Source organism: Zootoca vivipara, chromosome 14 (genome assembly GCF_963506605.1).
Source record: "Zootoca vivipara chromosome 14, rZooViv1.1, whole genome shotgun sequence".
NCBI lineage: Eukaryota > Metazoa > Chordata > Lepidosauria > Squamata > Lacertidae > Zootoca > Zootoca vivipara.
Window position 1 is genome coordinate 37,196,346 of NC_083289.1, and position 22,182 is coordinate 37,218,527.

At 42.9% G+C, this 22,182-nt stretch overlaps 1 protein-coding gene across 6 annotated transcripts in view; it reads left to right on the forward strand.

Annotated features, from left to right (window-relative positions):
• Positions 1-19,451, forward strand: part of LOC118092933 (ankyrin repeat and fibronectin type-III domain-containing protein 1) — a 381,090-nt gene extending 361,639 nt beyond the window's left edge. For 3 of the 6 annotated variants that reach the window (XM_035131610.2, XM_060282583.1, XM_060282582.1), the window contains 5 exons: positions 396-564; positions 1,490-1,656; positions 4,075-4,285; positions 6,380-7,035; positions 9,559-19,451. In XM_035131610.2, coding sequence (XP_034987501.1) covers positions 396-564; positions 1,490-1,656; positions 4,075-4,285; positions 6,380-7,035; positions 9,559-9,846 — 1,491 coding nt within the window. In that variant the 3' untranslated portion in view covers positions 9,847-19,451. The remainder of the gene's footprint in view (positions 1-395; positions 565-1,489; positions 1,657-4,074; positions 4,286-6,379; positions 7,036-9,558) is intronic. The other 3 variants (XM_035131606.2, XM_035131611.2, XM_035131608.2) reach the window with 1 other exon arrangement.
• Positions 19,452-22,182: the final 2,731 nt, after the last annotated feature.

A 22,182-nucleotide genomic window follows, 5' to 3' on the forward strand; every position in this document is an offset into this window, starting at 1 on the left:
AAGTTCAAATATCTAGGGGGGTGGGTATTCTACCCTATAAGATTAGGAGAGTCTGACAGCAGCAGAAATGACAGTCTAAACATTAAATCCTGCTATCCACCTCCCAAAAGTTCATTTGCTTCTTATGTAAGGCCTGTTGGCCTTCTATGTTACTTTGCCAAAACTTAGTAAGAGTGTATCTATGAACAATGGCAAAAATCTAAACGGATGTCTTCCAGAAATATCCCAATATTGTAAGAAAAAGCCATTTCAGTTCAAAGCTGCAAAAAGATGGTTTCAAAGAATCATGCAGATATATTATAATGATGATAACATCACCCATACATGTTCAACTGGTTGCTAAGTTGTGGCTGTACATCAATAAAACATTGCTTTCTCATGTTTGAATTCTACAGGCCAAAGATTTTCGCCTATACAGTCAGGAAGTTCTGGACTTTGGAGGACAGGTCTCATTTCTCCTTCTTGTGCCTCCCTCTGAGGATGTGTGTACTGCCCCTGGCCAGAACAATCCTTACACACCTCGGTCTGGCTTTCTCACACTTCCACTTCAGATCTTTGAGCTAGGTGAGAATGGCTGCATGGAGACCCTTTGGGATGTTTCGATTTGGTTGTCCTCTGCTTCTTCACAAAGGAACTGTCTCATGTCATCCTTAATCCAATGATCTTCTTAAAAAGTACAGTGGAACTTCAGGTTGCAAACCTGATCCATGCGGGAGGCACGTTCGCAACCCGCAGTGCCATGTTTGCGCACGCGCGTGATGCGATTCAGCACTTCTGCGCATGCAGAAGCGCTGAAACCCAGAAGTAACCCGTTCCGGTACTTCCACGTTCGGCATGTCCGTAACCCGAAAACACGCAACCCGCAGCGATCACAACCCACAGTATGACTGTACTTAAACCATCTTTAAAGTGATTGGGGCCTCTAAAGGTCTTAATCCAGCCCTGGCCTGAGTACCACATATATGCCAACTTTTTTCAGGTTGAAGGCTACATTGACCCATGGCTAACCCTCTGGACCAAATTATGGAAATGGGCATGGCTACAGTGTAAAAGTGGGTGTGGATCCCTTTTAAGGACATAATGTGTGAGCGGGTGTCACAAAACCTTTTCCCCATCAAATTATCACAGTGGGGGAACCATGGGAGCAGTCAGTTTAATATTTCTTTTTAAGGTAGACACATTTTTTAAAGCATCATGGCACCACAATGGGGCACTTATAGGAGCGGTCAAAGAGATTTTAAAAAAAAGTTCAAGTTTTAATATTTTTTAACTTTTCCTTTTAGTAACAAATTGAGTTTTTTGGGGGAGGGGTAGATGTGAGATACATGTTGGCCACTGCAATAAAATCAAACAAATATTGATAGTCCAAATTCATCTATGAGCTTTTTTTCCTACTTTATATAGCTCCAGTTCTGTTGGCATTGATTAGAGCTGCTTCTGTGATGGTCCCGTGGTAATACTTGACCCACACTCTCCCTTTGTTTTGCAGTTCATTTTTTCACTTATGACCACGAGTTCATTAGTCAGTATTGCCAGGTGTCTGCTCTCTTGGAGCTAGAGTCACTTCTCTCTCAACAGAGCCTCAGGGAGGCCTTCTCAGACTCAGAATTAACTACTGCCAAGCAGAGGCATCAACAAGTTCAGGACTATATACAGGTACGTTACAGAGGAATAGTAGAAAGTATTGAGTGTGAGATGCTCAGCATGATATGCTAGGCGACAAATTGCTGATCTGGAATATAGCTCTCTTGCCTTGCCAATTGCATGCAAAATGTTTCCAGTAAACAGGGGATTAACACTCTCACTGCCCTAGAACAGGCAAGGTCACATGGAACCAAAATGATTGCATCAGTCACTCTTGAGTCTCTGGCTCCATACCTTGCCTGCCTTGCCTTAAGACAGAGCTTTTTACAGATCCTGCTTCTTATTCATTTATGGTTTTTTATTCTTACTTTGCCACCTCCCAGTTCCTTATTAATTTGCTTTTTTCTGCCTATTGTCTAAAATAAAAGGGAAGGGAAGGATGAATATTTATGTCCAGTCAGGCAAAGGTATCACCTCTTCACATTCCTCCCTGCATAGTGATGACATCCAATGTCAGTCTCCTCTTCTGGGGAAGGATGGTTCAGGGGATGTGAAATGATCATGAGTGACTACACAGCATAGACTAGCTGGAATTGTGAGTGATCTTATTCACCCTTTAGGCCTTTGCATGACAGTTGCACTTTCACCTATGGCTTAGTCCAAACAGTGAAAGTGCACCTGAACATGCAAGGAGAGACATGCAACACAGGTCTGTATAGCAGCAGGAGGAATCCTTCCTGCTGGGTGACTTTGGTGGAGGCCAGCCTTCTCTAAAGGAATGACCAGCACATCAAGGACCCTGCAAATGTGCAGACTTCCTCAGCAAGCAGAGAATGGAGTTTCCCTAGTTAGTATTCAGTCAAGTTCAGGAGTGGTTCAGGAGACCTTGGACAACCACAAGTTCTCCAGGTTTTGGGATGAAGGAGCAGAGGGGTTGGGCACCCTAAATCTTCAGTGACAAGAGGATTTCTATATGCCTTTCTGTGAACCCCACTGATTTCCAAGATGTTGAGGAAGAAACCCACATCATCCTGGCAAGTACCCTTTTGGTCCAGCAGACTTTTGTTTTTCAGCCTCCTTCACCTGGCATTTCAGGGTATGTGGCTGCAATTAGCTATTAATCCAGAGGCATATATACCATCCAGACCCAGCCTAGCTAACACTAACTGCTTGGTAGCTGAGTGGCAGACCTTCTGCAAATTAGCATCCTTGAAGCAGATCTTTCCTGTTCTTCTGTCATATAGATGCCCAGCCACATTCTTGAGAATATATAGCAACACAATCCTGGCTTTTCAAGGGCAGTGGGAGTGTTAGTTCACTGTTTACTGGATCCTGCTGCTTACACCAGAAAAAACATTAGTAGTGAGTAACCAACATTGTTTTATAGGATAGCTGCTACCCCAGAACTCCCACTTTTGTTTCTTACTAGTCAAAGCATCTGGCTGGTGATGCCAGCATGCCTTCAGCTGTGATGTGCTGAGTTAAGATTTATTTATTGTCAATAACAAAGGATCTCAAAGGCATGCAGCAGCTCTAGCCAGCAAGCCCATCTAAGTGTTAAGCTTGTATCCTGTCAAATCCAAATTTGTCCTGTAGAACAGTGACTCCAAAACTTTTTCCTCATGGACCACTTACAAATTGCTGAAGGACTTGGCAGACCACTTAATACTTTTCCTTCCTGTTGTAGCAATTGTAACGCACTGTGCTTTTAATTGTATTTTAATTGTTTCTTTTATTTTTTATATATTGTATTACAGTTTGAATTACATTGAATTCCAACTGTAACACAATAAAATACAAAATAAGAAAGCATGCAATAAAAATACAATTAAAAAGCAATATGAATATTTCATGCAATGGATGGGCCATCTCCTGTCTTCAACCACAAATCCAAAGACACGATGTGGACCACCAAAATGAAGCTTACCTGCCTGAGATTGATCTTAACTGCCTGACAGTTTGAATGCAAAGGGCCAAGGTGTGAGGGAATTTCAATGACTGACTGAAAAGAAATTGATCTTATGCCACCTATTATGGCCTTAGGTAAATTTACTTCTCTGCAAAATCCTGAATTCAGGGAATAAGTATGGAGTGGTGATTAGAGGGGGAGTTATGAGAAATGACGCAATCCTAGGAAAGTGCTCCTGTTTGAGACATGTTCAATGAATGAACCCTATTTATCCAGATTGGTGGCACAGCACAGCAGTCTAAGGAGTTTCAAGGAATGTGTGGGATAGTTTCAGGGCTGTAAAAAGTTACCCATGCCACAACAAGTGACTACATCCCAGTGTGCATAAGCTCTACATGTGTATTAACATAAGTATATAGAAACCAGATCCACCCCACATGGAGAATCTCTTAAGAGCATCCATCAATATGTGTGTACAACTCCTTCTCATACAAAACTTGTGGCTAGCCTGCTGCGCAGCCTCCTGAAAGATTTTTTTAGTGCCAAAAAAGGAGCTGATTCTGTGTCTTTCTCTTGGACAGCAAATGGAGGAGATCTGGCGAGAAATGCGCTGGATGATGGATGCATTGCAGCATGCCCGGTACAAGCAGCCTTCTGGTGGCATCCCACTCACATGGTTTCTTGAAGAATCTAGCATTGATTTAAAGGAGAAAACACGATCAACCTCTTCCCATTTTGACTTCTTCCCCTCACCTACTCCTTCTCCTGAAATGAGCCGCAAGCTCAACTCTGGTGAGTTTTCTTTGCGTTTTTCTGGACTTTTTATAACTGCTAATCAATCCCCTCTCCTGGTCCAGCCCTCTGCTCTAACACAAGGCATCATCTAAAACCTCCCCAGTAATTGTCTGGACATCCTCTTCTGGAAGTATTCTGACAAGGACATTCTACCATTTTATCTCCCTAGATAGCTTATTCTCGCTTAATCTCTTTGCTCAGATGCTTTTCAAAATCTATTTTACAGATAAATCTGTTTCACTGAATAAAGGCTCTTTAGGTGGGTGGTTCCCATGTTTGGGAAATTGGCAAGTTACCTGTTTTTGATGGGTTTGCATTCCCTTGGAAGAAGTTTGGGGGATACTCCTGGATACATCTTTGTCACTAGAGGCCCAAGTGTCCCCTGTGGCTATGAGTACCTTTTACCAGCTTCATCTGGTTTGCCAACTATGACTGTTCCTGGAAATGGATAGTCCATGCACTGGTAACCACTGCAGTCCATGCATTGGTAACCCCGAGGATAGAGTACCATAATGTGTTCTATGTGGGGCTGCTCCAGTTGGTGCAGAATGCTGCAGCCAGATTGCTGATGAGGAGTTTCTCATCAAGAACATGTGACAGCATTGTTAAAAGAGCAGCACTGGCTACCCCTCTATTACTGAGCCAAATTCAAGGTTCTTGTATTGATTTACAAAGCACTTAACAACTTGGGTCCAGGGCACCTTGGGGATCGCCTGAACCTTTATATTCCAGCTCGATCACTGAGATCATCTGTAGGAGCATCTATGGTCGTTCCCTGAGTTGATGAGGCTCATTTGACAACCACGAGAAATCAAGCCTTCAGTGTCCTCAGTCCAGTCTTGTGGAACACCCTGCCAATAGAGATTCAGTGGGCACCCCTTATGTGTCAACTTTTCAAAACTTCCTGAAAACTTTTCTATTCCACCATCCCCACAATGGTCTATTGATGTTTGTTTTTAATTTCTTTCTGCTTTTAACTTGTTTTTAACCTTTATATTTTTACTATTTGGTTTTCTGTTTAAATTGTTGTAAACCACTGTGATATATTTTTATGATACAGCAGTATAGAAATATTTTTATTAAAAAATGCATCCTTTTTTTGCTATTGATTCCCTTGGATTTATTTACTTTATTGTCCTTTACATATGAAAGCAGTCTTTCCCTCCTTAACCACTGCATGTAAAGCTGAAGGTGCTATCACAACTTCCATTATCTAGACCAGGCATCCCCAGACTTCGGCCCTCCAGATGTTTTGGACTACATACAATTCCCATCTTCCCCAACCACTGGTCCTGTTAGCGATCATGGGAGTTGTAGGCCAAAACATCTGGAGGGCCGCAGTTTGGGGATGCCTGATCTAGACCAAGTTATCTTTGTCACCAGCTTTTCAATAAGAAAACTTCTATCATTAACCTTGATGAAGCCTTTCAGATATCCTGACACTAAAATTTAGGAGTTGTCAGAATCTGATGCATTGTAATCTTTAATATAATCTCTAGTACCTCTTGCCAGCTACTTGTTAGTAACAACACCTAGACACCTCCCATGTACATATATATTTTCTAGGAAAATGAGGAGGGCATGTGCAGAATCTGTTTCAGGATTGTGGGATAAACGTGTTCCAGGCAAAAATGGTTAAAAATTGGCAGTGAAAAGAAACTGGGCAAAAGTGGAATGGCAAGAGTGGAGTGTCAGAATCCCCTTTGGTCCAATCTTAAAAAGAAAGAGGAAGGAGACTAGCTTTGGGAGAAACTCGCAAAGATCAGTGGCCAGATAATCACTTCCAAGTAAACTAATGATGTTGTGCTCTTGCCCACAAATGCTTTAAACAGGTTACATCCTGTTCCCAGGATTGTACAGGTAATGCAACTGCCATTAAGTTTGTGTTACCAGGAAAGCAACCTGGTAACACAATCTTGGCCATGAGCCAGAGGTTCCTCACCCCTGCTCTAGCCAATCAGAACCCCAGGCTTGGAGTAGAAACAGGTTTGACCCTCAGGTCCACTTGTACAGCTTGCTTGAGTGAATTACTGCACATTCTTCCAAGATAATTCCCCGATAAAGAAGTAATCTTTTATCATTTTCTTTCAGATTCACATGGAATCTCAGATGAAGAGGGCTCATCAGAAGTATTCTTAGCTACAGACAGTGACTATGACTCCAGTAGAGCCCAAAGCCCCAGAGAGCTTGACCTTCTTTACCCCTCTTCAGGGCCTGAGTGCTTCAGTAGAAGAAATCCACGCCCTTTGAGGGACAGTGCCCCTGACGTCCTGCAGAACCATGAGCTAAAGACACCCTCTATTCCTCCAGAGGAGCCTCGGCCTCCCCCAGAGCTTTATGACAGTGACTTTGTGCTTCCTAGTCGGCAAATAGAGCTGCTGCGCATCACAGAGAAGAGGCAGGCCTACTGTGTCCGCACCAGCAGCCTGGATTTCCCAAAACCCCTTTGCCATGGGGCCAGAAAGTCTTGCCCTGGCTCTGTTGACAGTTCACCAACTGAAAGCAGAACTGCAGGCCGTTGCAGCCCTGTGAGACTTGGGACAGGCTCAGAATTCAGCCCCAGGCATGGCTGTCCTGCAGGGAGCTCTGAGCCTGTCTTTCGGACACGCTCAGTGGAATGGACTCGCACCTTCCAGGAGGCAGCAGATCCAGGACATGTAGCAAACCGGGTCAAGTCAACAGGCTCCTTCGCCTTACGTGTGTGCCCTCAGTACGAAACAGGGCTCTCCAAAGAAACAAGCGTTAAGGTATCATTAAAATCCTGGTCTTGGCTCATCAATACAATAGTGCAGTACTGAAAATGGAGGCAACACTTGCAGGCAGATGATGTATTCCTTTTTCCCATATTTGGCCATGTGACCCTTCCCCTTCCTGATACTTTCCATTAAATGGGTTTCTCTCTATTGCTTCTTTTGGGGCTGCATCCCAGAACTGGCAATGGTAGTGTCAGCAGGCCACAGAGAATTGGAATGCTTTTGTTAATTATTCCATATGATCTGAGGATGCATCCAGACAGCAGCTCCCTGCACTTGCAAAAAGAATTAATATGTATTATGTTTATTAGATTATACATCCTTTTCACTATAAAACCACACTATAGGAACAACCTAAGAATGTCCCAAAACATAATGTTCCTGCCTCCGGTACCTTATTTATTTATTAGTGGGTAGTGCTGTGGTCTAAACCACTGAGCCTCTTGGGCTTGCCAATTGGAAGGTCAGTGGTTTGAATCCACGTGCCGGTGGTGAGGTCCCATTGCTTTGTCCCAGCTTCTGCCAACCTAACAATTTGAAAGCACACCAGTGCAAGTATATAAATAGGTACCACTGTGGTGGGAAGGTAAACAGCGTTTCCATGCACTCTGGCTTCTGTCATGGTGTTGCGTTGCCCCAGAAGCGGTTTAGCCATGCTGGCCACATGACCCAGAAAGCTTTCTGTGGACTTACACCAGCTCCCTCAGCCTGAAGCAAGATGAGCACTGCACCCCATAATCACCTTTGACTGGACTTGACTGTCCAGGGATCCTTTACCTTTATCTTATTTATTGGGGATTATTTCCAGTGAGTTGTTCATTTCCACATCAGCCAGGTTCAGTTGTTGAGCTCACCAATAACATTTGATTGTGGCTTCCAATGCTGCACATTTATGTTGGTTTATTATGATGCTCTTAACTAAGGGCTTCATGAATCATAAATAGCCAAATTTTCAAATGGAGTAAATGGGGTGGAGATGTACAGTGTAGATCTGAACACGGTATGGTATTACAGTGTAGCCTTCAGGGTGTAATAGTATGAATGCACTAGGCATCAATTGACTTGTTAAGGATTAACCTTCCATCCACATCACGAGTCATTATATTGGTTCAGACTATGGCACAATAAACTTTACCATTCTAGCTAACAGCATTTGTTCTGAAGATAAATCACACTGCAGTCACTGGAGCAAAGAGCTCTGAAAATATTCCATTCTGGTGTAGATGCATAGATTGCACTGGGTTGACTACAGGACACCAGGGCATCGTCTCTGTTGTCCTCTCTTCCAGACCTTGTGACTAAGGAACTATTCACCATAACATAACATTAAAAAGAGAACGGTGATTTATGTCCACTATCAAAGGATGTTTTCTAGCATAGAAGGAAGGATGTTGATTGATTAGAGCAGCATTAGCTTAGGGAGGCATTACAGATACAACTGTGGTTTAGGGATTAGGGGTGGCCAATAGGATCCTCTTTCAGAACCAATGTCCTGAATAAAGGAGCACCCTTAACCAGGGTTATCAAAAAAATCATGCACAAGACCAAATAGGTTAGAGTGGGGAGAGAGGCATTTGTTTCTGGGAACAGATACCAGTAATAGTGTGTGAGCCCATGGCCTTCCTTGAATCTTCTTTGAAACTATGGTTGTGTGTAATGTCAGGGCTGAACTTCAGTCTGGCTTCACAGTGTCTACATTTTGGACATTCGGATAAAATGAATAAACAGGCAGGAGACAATGTTTGTTAAAGAATTATCATATAGAGCCCTAATGGGTGCCAGTCATACACTGTATTATTCTTTGTTGTTGTAGCCATGACTGGTATGTAGCCCAAGCCAGTGCTATTTTGCTAGAAAAAGAGGTGCTGGAACTCACATTGCTCTCTTATAATGGCAATGGTGCCCACCTGAGAGGTGTTGGAACTCAGTTCCAGTGAGTTCAGCTGAAAAAAGCCTGGCCTAAGCTTGACTCAAACCTAAGCCAAACCTGATCACCTATTCTTGAGTGATGGTGTCTGTATGGCCATGGCATATAGCTCTTTGCATTCAGACAATATTCCTTGCTATAGAAAGCAAGGGGAAATGATCTGGATTCTTGGTGGATTGCAAGATTCCAAAGCTGCTTTCATGGTAGCACTATTTCTGTCCTCATTTCTCACTGGTATGCTCCTAAAAAGAGTGATCGGACAACTTTTATGCCACATCAGCAGAACATCTTCAATGTTCTGCTCTTTTTGGCATGGCCAAAAGTCCTTTTCCTGTTTATCCAGAAGGCCTGTGGACACCAATACTATATGCTGATCTCAAATTGAATCTAGGATAGCTCAGCAAATTCAATTATGCTAAGTACAGTGCCCTCAGTTTTCATTCTTGTAGGACTGGAATAGGTTTAGGAAGACACAATAATTTCTCAGTAAGTATCTGGATTTATTCTTTAGGGGGAGCCAGCTTATTTGGGTATACCCTCGTCTTTCTTTGTCCTTCCTCTTGCTCTTACTTACCTCTATTTCTGCACAGCTGCACCTCACCAACAAGATGTCGGCAGAAGATGTGGTGAAGCTGGTGGTGCAGGAGATGAACGAGGTCTCACGCGATGTCCTGGGAAATGCAGATGCTTTCTGCTACAGTGAAGACCAATTGGAACACTTTGGACTAGTGTTCGTGTCAGATGAAGTTGAGCAGTGGCTTCCAAATGACTTTCTGCCCCTCTCGCTCCAAAAGGCTTGGCCTGATGGGAGGTTCTATGTTCGGATCAAAGAGACTTCCCCTCTCCTGTTTCAGTATGGGCCAGCAACAACTGTATGAGAGGAGGGGGAATAGATTGGATTAGGAAGGAAAAGTGAAGAATATCCAACTTCCAGTGAGCAGAAAGCTCAGCACTAATGCTTCCTTCTTAAAAAGAAACTTTTGTGTCAGACACCACAGGCCAAAATAGGAGCATACTGGGCAATGTGTTGCTCTGTGGTGTGTGTGTGTGTGTGTGTGTGTGTGTGTGTGTGTGTGTGTGTTGTTTTAACCAAAGATGTCAAGATTTGTTTGTTATGAATCCTAAGATCTGTAGGTGGGGTACAGGAGCCTTTGGGATAATGGAATTAAATTTGTGAAGACACTTTTTGCAAGGAGAAGAGCCGGTTGGGGATTAAGAAGCAATACTTAATTATATTTTTCATTCTGAATGTTGAAGGGAGGGAGAGAATGTGACATTGAAGGATTCTGACTGAAGTGGACCCAGAGTTGGGGCCTGGAGGTGGGAGGAGCACAGGGAGCTCACAAAGACTTCATGTTTTGTTATCTGTGTTCTCATTGTACCTGGAGAAATATGAAAATGCACATAGTTCTTTGAAAAATGTATTTTCCTTTTCTTAATTCCACCTTAAATATACACAGCACAATATATAAAATATGTTCAAACTGTGCAGGACTGTAAAGCCCTTTCTACTGTTGGGAGAGACAGACAAGACTTTATATCTAGACTAGAACCTTCTCTTAGGGGTAAGATTAAGCCAACCTTTGAGCTCACCAGAATGAGGCACTCCCTGCTACCCCAGGGAATGTGTATTGTGGGTCTGGAAGAAGGTTCCCAAGAACTCTGCTTTCTTCATTTTCAGTCCTATACTTTCTCATTTATTTTTAAGCAGCTTTGCTTTCCCCTTTCCTCTACCTAGGCAAGAATCTAGAAAGGAGCACAAGGAAAGGATTGTTGCATATTAGGTCTAGAGTTAACTCCTCTCAGGAAGCTATTCACTTGCCTATCTTCCCCTACAGTGTAGGGAAGCAATGCTGCTTTCTTCCATCTCCTAGCAAGCAGTTGAATATTGTAAATGAAACACCTATCATGTAAGCCAGATGTTACCTCTCCACAAAAGCGGAAGTAGCACTGGACATGGGCTACCACTTCCATATATGCACAGTTGGTCTAAATCCCATGACTAGTCACACCACACACCCAAGCAGTCAAAAAACAGGAAAATATCTCAACAATGATATAATATAATATAATATTCAAATATATAAAAGGATGTCATATAGAGGAGGGAGAAAAGTTGTTTCCTGCTGCTCCAGAGAAGCGGACACGGCGCAATGGATTCAAACTACAAGAAAGAAGATTCCACCTAAACATTAGGAAGAACTTCACGACAGTAAGAGCTGTTTGGCAGTGGAATTTGCTGCCAAGGAGTGTGGTGGAGTCTCTTTCTGTGGAGGTCTTTAAGCAGAGGCTTGATGTCAGGAATGCTTTGATGGTGTTTCCTGCTTGGTGGGGGGTTGGACTGGATGGCCCTTGTGGTCTCTTCCAACTCTATGATTCTATGATTCTATTCTATGAAAGATCATTCCTGCCTTCCCTCACAGCAGTGCAAAGCCCATGCAATTGAGCTTTGACTACAGCACCCTTCCCCACGCTAGAAAAAGTGGTAACAAATTTAGTACCAAAGTCAAGAAGATCCTCTCTTCTTCCTTTTCCCTTCTGCCCAATCCTACCAGCTGACATCTGCCGAGACACTGATTCTCTTCTGTCCAATCCCATGAGAAAGAAGCAGAGAATATCTGAAGAAGAAATGATTCTCCCAAGGTTCATGTGAGCCGCTCTGGGTGGAGAAAGTACTGTACAAACAAGTCATGATCTTTGGACAGCAAGCTTAGAGCACCCCTTTCCACAAAAAAAAAAAATCCAGTTTCCTGCCCTAAAGGAAAGGGGCTGCAGGGGGAAAGCAGCTGATTAAGAGTTAAATGATGCTAACATTCTCCAATTCTCTGCTGCATATCATGTCTGCTTGGCAGCTGTTCCATGAAGATCTAGTGTGAACGTATTTCTTTCTCTCAATCCCCCTGAGACATTTGTCTTGCATGCAGAAGGCCCCAGGTTCAATCACCAGCATCTTCAGGTACTGTTAGGAGAGACTCCTGTCTGAAACCTTGGAGAGCTGCTACCAATCAATGTGGACAATGTTTAGCTAGTTGGACCAATTGTAGGCTTTAATATAATGTACCTTCCTATGCACTGCTTCCCTCCTAGAAGCTTAAGTTCACATTCCATGCCCTCACAATTTTTTTGACTCCATCTTACTCCAGAATTAAGGGCAAATTCCTTTTTTAAGATTGTTCTCCTGTCCTACCAGAGTGGGATATTCCCATTCACTGAAAAACATCCTGAGTTAGATTACAAAGGCTGCACACTTGGGGGGGGGGCAGTAATCATTTGTAGCACTTTGACAGCTTAAATCAGCTCTGCAATCTGAAAAACCTTTCGTTTTACATTAAGAAGAGGGAGATACCCAATCTGACACCAGGTGTAACTGTCCCTAGGTGAGCTGTTACTCACTTTTTAATAAAAAAAATGACCTGTACATTTAAGAGGGTGGGGTCTATGAAGACAGGATCCTTGGCTCAGTAACCCAAGGGAACCTGATCTCTTTCCTCAGCATCCAGGTAAATGTTGCCCATTTCCCAGATCTTTTAAAAATCATAGCATTTAGAAAGCTAGCCAGCCAAATCCTTTGTGATACTATAAGCTGTAAGCAACTGAAGCAGAGCATTTTCCTCATTTTCCTTTTTCAGCTACCACTCAACATTCTGTAACTACTGAGCATGCTCTTTCTCTGTAGTTTTTTTTGTACATGTCTGTACTTCTGCAAACTACTCAAAAATTTACAAGTGGGTGCTCTTATAGCAGCTTTGATGTCAATGACAGCCATGCCAGCTGATTGAAAGGGGTCCCTTGACTTCCTGTTTCCTGCTGAGGGAAATGGCTGCCTCCCATGAGATTGGACCCTAGCATTGTCAGAAATTCAGGGTTAATATGAGGGTAATTAGCGCAGATCGTCTGTTATCTGCCTCACGCAACAACATGTGGGGGCTGGGATGCTGGGCGTTGCATGGCACAGACTAGGAACTCTCCAGAGTCAATCCCACGAGCAGGAGATACCCGTTTTCAAAAAATTAAAAAGATTTGGACAAAAAACAGGTGTGTTCTGGACGGAAAGAGATAAAAGAAAAATCGAAGGAGGTGTAAAATTAATTGGTTGTATGGCACCACAGTCCTTGGCAGAGTAAAATCAGATATGAAAGTGGCTCAGGCTGAGAAGGGAAAATGGCGGCTGTAGCAGTTGTGACGCAGAAAGAAGGTGTCTCCTTTATCTGAGGGAGGCTGGAGATACTTTTTATTTGAACCACAAAAGGGATGTACTTTACAAAAGATGCATTTGCTTGCATGGAATATTTTCATATATGGTTCGAAGAGTGACGGTGAATTCTGGATGCTTTGGGAAACTGGAAACAATCTTTATATAACTTATTGGCTACCAAGTATATCCCATGGTACAGTTTGAAACATCAGCTTATTGAAAGAGATCAAAGACAACACGACGTCACTAATTTTAATCTTGGATGGAAGCCCAAAGCCTTTCAGAGCAAGAAATGGCAGAGAAAGGAGGGGCTATCAAAAGAGGACTGTGCTTCAAAATAATATGACTGAGAACAACATGGAATAAAATTTACCTCTGTGATTATAGATATGGAATCGTCGAACAAAGATAGAGAGCCACATATCAGCAATTGGTGGACTGAGAGATGAGGATAGTTAATATCAGGATTAGAAAACTGGGAAACAACCAAGAAGAAAGCAGAAAATAAATGAAGGACATTATTTCTTGAAATTCAGAACATGGGAATTTCCCTTTGAAATTATTTTAATTCGGACTGTATAATTGACTGTATTTTTTTGTTTTTTAATGTGGTAAGATTTGGTCTGTTTTGTTATTAATATGAATGGTTTTTATTGGAAAATGAATAAAAATTATTTACAAAAAGAGAAAGGGTCCCTTGAGAACTTCAGTGATAAGTACACAGCAATACTTCTCAAAGTTGGGGGCCTCAGCCTTGATGATACAAACATGTTACAGTGGTACCTCGGTTTAAGTACACAATTGGTTCCGGAAGTCTGTACCTAACCTGAAGCGTACTTAACCTGAAACAAACTTTCCCATTGAAAGTAATGGAAAGTGGATTAATCTGTTCCAGACGGTCCGCGGAGTACTTAAACTGAAGTGTACTTAACCCGAAGTATGAGTGTAATTGGTTCTGGAAGCCTGTACTTAACCTGAAGTGAACTTTCCCATTGAAAGTAATGGAAAGTGGATTAATCCGTTCCAGATGGGTCCACGGAGTACTTAAACTGAAAGTACTCAAACCGAAGCGTACTTAAACCAAGGTATGACTGTATTTATTTTGCATGTATCCCTCCCTTTCTCCATGAAACAAAAGGCAGCATGCAAAGGATTTGTAGGTGATCTCTCCTGTCCAGGCCTAGACCTGCTTAGCTTCCGCAAATTCCATTTGCCAAAGCAGTTCAAAACCATCTAGGATGAACATTAGATCTCCCTCATAATTATTGTGCTAATGGATTCTTCCACAGATGCTATGTAACATGGAACATAATGCAATGCTTCCAATATAGTGGAGCATAGGAACTTTAGACTTTTAAAAAGTTCATTGTTTATACATACTCTAACATGTTATCCTTTTTGAGGGTTGTATGGTGTTTGGGCTCCCCTTGAAACTGCTCAAATTGAGACAAGGCTAATACAAAATCCCTCCGTATGGCTAAGAAGACAAAATTCACACCCAAACAAGTCATTTCAGGTCTTCAAGCCATTCTACAAATCCAAGCAATTTAAAAGCTTCATTTTCAAATACGCCAACAAAGTAAATATTCTATCTGCTCGTATAAACTAGTCCCATATTCTATGGGGAAGGAAAATATATTACTCTTCTTGCCACCAGTTCTTCCTCCTCTTGTAGCAGAGGGGTGGTCTCTGGCACTTTCTTCCCAGGTGATCCAAGTCCACATCAGTTACCTAAGCACCAACAAAATTCAGGAAGAAGGATGTCAAAGAGTTCCTCCAAATCCTCATGGGTTGTTTCATTGAATCTGCTATCTCGGAGGCAAGATCATGTAGAATACAAAAGTAAAGGTGAACAAACTATGTCCAGGAGCCAAAGCAAACATCAACAACTTCTCAAAGCCACGCAGCAACTCACAGACATTCAAGCCATAGAACCAGCTCTCCTTTCCCAAACACTTTAGTTATTTTTATAGTTCAAGTGATCTGCTTGATTTAAACAGACTCAACAAGTTTCTAATTCTAGTTTGGTTTTGTAAACTGGTACAATGATTGAGCTGTCTTGGAACCAGATGTTCCCATCCACTCATGAGCCATTCAACACTCATACCAAGCAGACTCTGTGGAATTCTCAACTTCTGGAGAACATGATATTCTGCCAGGTGTAAAAGCATAGACAAAGTTTCGCGATGGACTCCTGTATAAGATATTTCTCTTATTCCAACAACAGATTGCAATGTAGGCTCATGTCAAAAGTGCTTGGTGCCTGGATTGACTGGCTTCAGAATGGAAGTTTCAGGGATTATCTCTTGGAAATCCACCACATTCTTATCACCATGGATGTGAGCCTCTTTGGTTGAGGAGCTCAACCAAAGATGGCCCAGAGAACATGGTTGGAGTATCAAATGAGCACCAGCAGCCTGGTATTAAGAATGATAAAACTGCTGCTGTTCCAACTGCAAATGCAGATCAGTCCTATGCCCACACAATTACTGGGCAAAGATGTGAATAAACATGCAAGAAGGAATTCACTCAACACTGTTACACCCAGACTATAGAAAATAGACTGAATGGGAGAATAGCCTTTCCTCCAGATTGAAATACATGAGACTTCTTAATTTTACAGAAGACTGGCTCAGCAAACAGAACACCCTACATACAGGCTGAATAGAATCTACTCCTTTGGGTGTTCCAGCTGATAGTAATGTAAATGATGAACCTCTTCTGCTAGACACATTATTTACAATCACTGTCCCCTAATGTGGGATGCTCCCATTGCATTGATCTAAAAACCTCATGCATTTCTATCCCACTTCTTCCTCAGTTTAGCAAATTTGGGTTTGACACAGTAAAGTAATCCTAGGGAACTTTCTTTTGGTATTAGAGACCTTGGTTTCCAGCATTAGCCCTTCTGTCAATAAGCAAAGCCTGGAAGTTGCAAGCAGGTCAGGCCTTCTGTTGCAAGGGCTGGCATTTCACCTGCAGCCAAATCTGTTACCAACTAGCAGCCTAGACATTGTGGAACAGGCATTAAGGACCATGAGTTATTTGAGTAATTTCCTCTGCTCTCTTTTCTTTTGCAAAAGATTCCACCAGTAACAGGGCCGTCTTAAGCGCCCCTGGCGCCGTGGTGCGACGGATCCCTCCGGCACCCCCCCCGCCCCGTTTCCCAGTGCGGTGGGCGGGCGCAGCACGGCTGCCACAGGCACTGCTGCGGGGCAGGCGGGCAGGCATAGCGCGGGTGCCGTGGGCGCAGCTGCGCGACGGACCGGCCGGCCAGCGGGCAGGCGGGCGCAGTCGCGGCGGCCCCCTGGCGGGCCGGCGCTGTGGTGCCCTGCGCCACCCAGCCTGGCCGTAGGGCTGGCCCTGCCAATAGAAATACTATTGAGATACAGTACTTTGAAAGTCTTCAACTGCATTACCAGGAAGAGCTTTCACCTGGAAAAAGGGCAAAGCAAATTATGTTCTGGAGTTTCTTCACAAACTTCTAAAGAAAGGACTCAGTACAAATACCTTTAAGAGATAGATCTTAGTCCTGAGTGAAGTACTTCAATGCAGAGGAGGAGAAATTTTCATCCTCACATACATAGGTTTCCGGTATATGGATATCCTACTTGGAACTTCACCTGGAGGGGATTCTTTTGAGATAGTTTTTTTCCATCACTTCTGCTTGGAGAATCTCAGAGCCTGGGTTCACTGTTCACAAATAAGGATTTCTGCATTGTTCATAGGGATAGGACTAAATGTCGAAGGGCAATTAAGTTTTTCATAGAAATTAGCTTTGCCTAACCCCCCCCCCCATTGTGGTCCATTCTGGAGAAAACTTATCAGAACATTTCTATTCAGTCTAGAAAGCTATTGGGAAGGAGGCTCTTTTCATATCCTTCCAGTAGTCCTTCCTGAGTGATTCAATAGCCATTGGTACTTTGTCTAGATTGCTTGATGCCATTATTGGAGCTTTGAAGGCACTGGGAAAAATTATACCATCTCAAATTACTGCTCATTTTATGAGGAGCACCACCTGCTGTAGTATTTGGGGGCAATCCTCCTTGGAAGTGATTTGCAGAACTGCATTCTGATCATTGGTTCACATGTTTACCAGACATTATAAAGAGGGTCTTTGTCCTCAGCTGCTGCTGACTTTGGACAAAATGTTCTGCAGAGGTGCTAATTTCATGAAGTATGCCGGAAACAAACTATAGGTCCACTTAGAGGAGATTACAGCTTTTCTACATCTCTGATAGAGAGGCATGTCTCTGTATTCCTGAGAGGGAGAGAGAGAAATTGCTTACTATAAACTCTCATTCTTCTAAAAGTAGGGAGGCTGCTCTACCTACCTAGGATTGAGCTTCTGGCAATGATGTATTCAAAAGCACATAAGGGGAAACTACAAATGTCCATATAGAGTTGCCCTGTCTCTTTACTCTTCAGTTCTCTTTGTTTGGTTTTGCATGGTTGTGGTAATACTTTCCCCCTAAATCTCCATATTTGTTCTTGATGGGGGAGAGCAGGGAACTCCGTCCCTTAGTGAGATCAAAGGTTGAACCTGTCTTCCTACCAGGAGTAGGTGCTATCCCAGATATAGAGACAAGTCTCTGCACTTGTAAATGAGCAGAAATCTGTGGTAAGCACAATGTTCCTTTTCATTTTAAAAGTAAAAAAAGAAATCAGAGACATGCAAAATTTGACTTTGCTGTCATAGGTGTACTTCAAGGCATTGGTTGTGACAACACTTTAGTTCTTAACTTTTCCCTTCCTCTCCTTTGTTGATGTTTTGTTACTATGACTGTGATTGGCTGATCTTGTACATCCAATAGCATGATGTTTTGTTGGCTGCTAAGCCTCTTTGTTAGCTGCAACTATTATCAAAACTGTGGTCTGTAGTAAACATGGCTGTGCTGCTGAGAGTGACCCCATCTTTCCTTCTTGTGCCATGATGCCATTTTTATGAATGTCTTCAAACGATGTCACTGAGATAATTCTGAAGTGTGAGTTCTGGAGGATGTTGTTGCTTTCCTAGAAAAATAATGCCTGTCCATGCACAAGCATAGAAATAGGGTTGTTAATCTGTTGTATTTAAATCTGCAAGGAACAGATCATGGACAGAGAGCTGGGTCTTCTTTTGCAGTGCTGGAATTCAGAGCAGAAAAAACAGCCAACAGGCCTTGAGCAGAAGGATGAGAAAATGAAACCAATCATAATCATACAGGGAAACTGACATGTCTCCTTTCTTCCAAGCACGATTAAAGTTTTTTATAAAAATGAGCTCAGCCCGCAACTAGAGCTTGTGTATATGTGTGTGTATATAAATAACATTGATCATATCCCCTTTAATTGCTCAAGCTCTCTTTATTTGTAGTTTAGGCTCCAGTCCTGAAATGGTCCATTGGAGTTTCTCTGTGCAGAACTCCCTGCAGGATTGGTGCCATAGTGTCTGCACATGCTGCCATCTTAAGGGTTGCCTGAAGCCATCAACATTTAAATGTTATTTTAAATAGCATCGCTGAGTGAATCCAGTAACACTTTAATGCAACACAAAGAGCAGAGCACAGCAACAGCATTTAGTCCCTACATCACCAAAGAGCACTGACCAGATAATCAGCTTGGGTAAACTGATGAATTTGTGGTCTTGCTCAGAAATGCTTTGTACATTATTTGGGTTACAGCTTCAGTTTTCAGTTTATAACTTGTTTTCTAGCTCAAACAACTATGGAAATGACATAATGCTCACCAGAACAATCATTATGGGAACAATAGTCCAAAGGTAAACCAAAAGTTTGTAGAATAATTCCATACATTTCAATTTCCATATCAAAGTGTGCTTATACATCACATTTACACCCTGCACTTCATCAAAGGAGCTCAAAGTGGTGGTGTTTTCACCTCACAACCCTATGAGGTAGTTTCTGCTGAGAAATAGTAATGCACCTACAGCCACTCAGTAAAACTTCATGGCTGAGTGGTGTAATTTGAATCAAGTTGTACCCAAACACAACATCTTAGTCACTACACTGGATTTTACTATTGCACTCACTATCCAGCTATTTCCTCCTATATCTTGATGGAAGACAGGTTAAAGCACAAATCCATTAAATGAGTTGTCTAAAGTGGCAAAGCAAGTCAGTGGCAGAGACCGGATTACAATCAGGGAGTTTCCAAATTCTACACTTTAACCAATTTTGACTCTCCCTGCCATAATTTGAATGCCCTCTTATTAAAATCCAGTGTGATGACACACCACAAAAGACAATTGATGCTCCCCCTGCCCCAACATGCATACAGCTAGACAAAAATTGCTTAGGGGAGAGGGAGGGGTGCTCACTAGAAGATATTGCTACCTCTCAGGGTGGCTTGTCTTCCCTAACAGGCATAAACAACTGCTTCCAGAGTACACAAGGCATGGCTTCTTTCAAAAGATTTATTATGGGTGGATTTGGTCTGTGACAGCAATAGCTCCTCAGCAGAGGGTAACAGCAGTGATTAAATGACAGTTCTTGTGAGTCTCTCCAACCCACAGCAATTGTGCAGGTTGCAGATAAGAGGGAATCAGTTCCCTACTACAGGACTCCTCAACAAGTAGATTTGCATAAACAAATCCCCATGACAGGGTGAGCTCCCGTTGCTCGGTCCCAGCTCCTGCCAACCTAGCAGTTCGAAAGCACGTCAAAGTGCAAGTAGATAAATAGGTACCACTACAGCGGGAAGGTAAACTGCGTTTCTGTGTGCTGCTCTGGTTCTCCAGAAGCGGCTATGTCATGCTGGCCACATGACCTGGAAGCTGTACACCGGCTCCCTTGGCCAGTAAAGCGAGATGAGCGTCGCAACCCCAGAGTCGGTCATGAATGGACCTAATGGTCAGGGGTCCCTTTACATTTACTTTTTATGCTCCCTGTAGCTTGAATCCACTATCCTGCTCACTGTAGTCTGAGACAGATCAAACAGCAAACTGGCCAGGGAGAATATAACTTACATAACAAGAGATGGCAAAAAGTGTAATAATCCAGTTGCAGACTTGGTAACAGACATTCATTGTGCCAGTTATTTCAGCAATTAAGAAATGAGGCAGTCAACAAGATATTCTGATTTTTCTTAACTTCTCTCAAACAGAAGTACTGTTTGTGGGGGACAGGAGGCGGGCAGGTGCGGAGGACTCCCTGGTCCTGAATGGGGTAACTGTGCCCCTGAAGGACCAGGTGCGCAGCCTGGGAGTCATTCTGGACTCACAGCTGTCCATGGAGGCACAGGTCAATTCTGTGTCCAGGGCAGCTGTCTATCAGCTCCACCTGGTACGCAGGCTGAGACCCTACCTGCCTGCAGATTGTCTCGCCAGAGTGGTGCATGCTCTGGTTATCTCCCGCTTGGACTACTGCAATGCGCTCTACGTGGGGCTACCTTTGAAGGTGACCCGGAAACTACAACTAATCCAGAATGCGGCAGCTAGACTGGTGACTGGGAGCAGCCGCCGAGACCACATAACACCGGTCTTGAAAGATCTACATTGGCTTCCAGTACGTTTCCGAGCACAGTTCAAAGTGTTGGTGCTGACCTTTAAAGCCCTAAACGGCCTTGGTCCCATATACTTGAAGGTGCGTCTCCACCCCCATCGTTCTGCCCGGACACTGAGGTCCAGCTCCGAGGGCCTTCTGGCGGTTCCCTCATTGCGAGAAGCCAAGTTGCAGGGAACCAGACAGAGGGCCTTCTCGGTGGTGGCGCCTGCCCTGTGGAACGCCCTCCCATCAGATGTCAAAAAGGAAAACAGCTACAAGATTTTTAGAAGACATCTGAAGGCAGCCCTGTTTAGGGAGGCTTTTAATGTTTAACAAATTAGTGTATTTTAATGTTTATGTTGGAAGCCGCCCAGAGTGGCTGGGGAAACCCGGCCAGATGGGCGGGGTATAAATAATAAATTATTATTATTATATTATTATGTATACATTGCTCTAGAATCCCCCCTTGATTTCTTTAGTTCAATTACCCTACTTGTGACAGTGCCTAAACTCTATCTGTGTTGCTAATTACCCTTCTCTGGCTTGATGCTGCCTTTATCCCCCACAAAATGGACCTGCCTTGCACCATTCTCAGCCTAGGCTTTGTTCAGATCTTTCTCCCATGCAACCCTGCATCTTGCATGTTCCAGCACAGCACTCTATATGTTGATATTCTATGACTAAAAGGAGGGATGGATTCTCAAAAAACAAACAAACAAACAAAAACCTGTTTCCCTTTTTGATTTCATCAGGTGCAAAAAATATGTATACGCCCCATGCCTAGGGTGATCTTAATCTCACATGTATTCTGAACCACGACTGAGTGCCTTACCACTGATACCTTCAAGTAGGTTTGCAGGACAAGGAGGCAAGACACTGTCAGCAGGAGGCCTTGTTATATTTTTTCACCTGCAGTGCTAATAACACTGACAAAACGGAATGCCCCCCAGGGCACTAAACTGGTAAGATACTCTTCTCTTGCCTATCAGACCTTCAGTGAAAGTGCAGGTAGATGGGAAAGAACAATTTTATGTGGCCAAATGTTGTAACAAATGTTGCCCAAAATTCACAAAAATAAAGATTATATTCCCCTACAGATTAAGGCCACTTCTCTTCCAAAGGATATATTTACAGTACTCCAGTTTTTATTGAGATATAACAGCTTCTAAATATTGCATCTAATATTTATTTTATTCAAGAGTCATCCTGAAGCTGTGGCAAGTGAGAAAATAAACACTAAAAGAATCAGTGGCTCTTTAAATAACCATGGTTATTTTCAAAGTTAAGTGGAGTTCATAGTTCCCCAGGGAAATGCATTTGGCTTGTGAATGGCTCAAAGTGTGTGGCTCAAACTGTAGACAGATGTTGTTATAACAAACCCAAGATAACAACTTCTGGCAAATGTGAAATTATCGCATTTGTTTCCTACTGTTTCTTCAAAAGAGCTTGAAACAGCATGTTTCTTTATATTTTAAAAGCATCCTTTTATTTCCATTTTAATATGGAAACATGCATCTGACATTCCATCCAGAAAT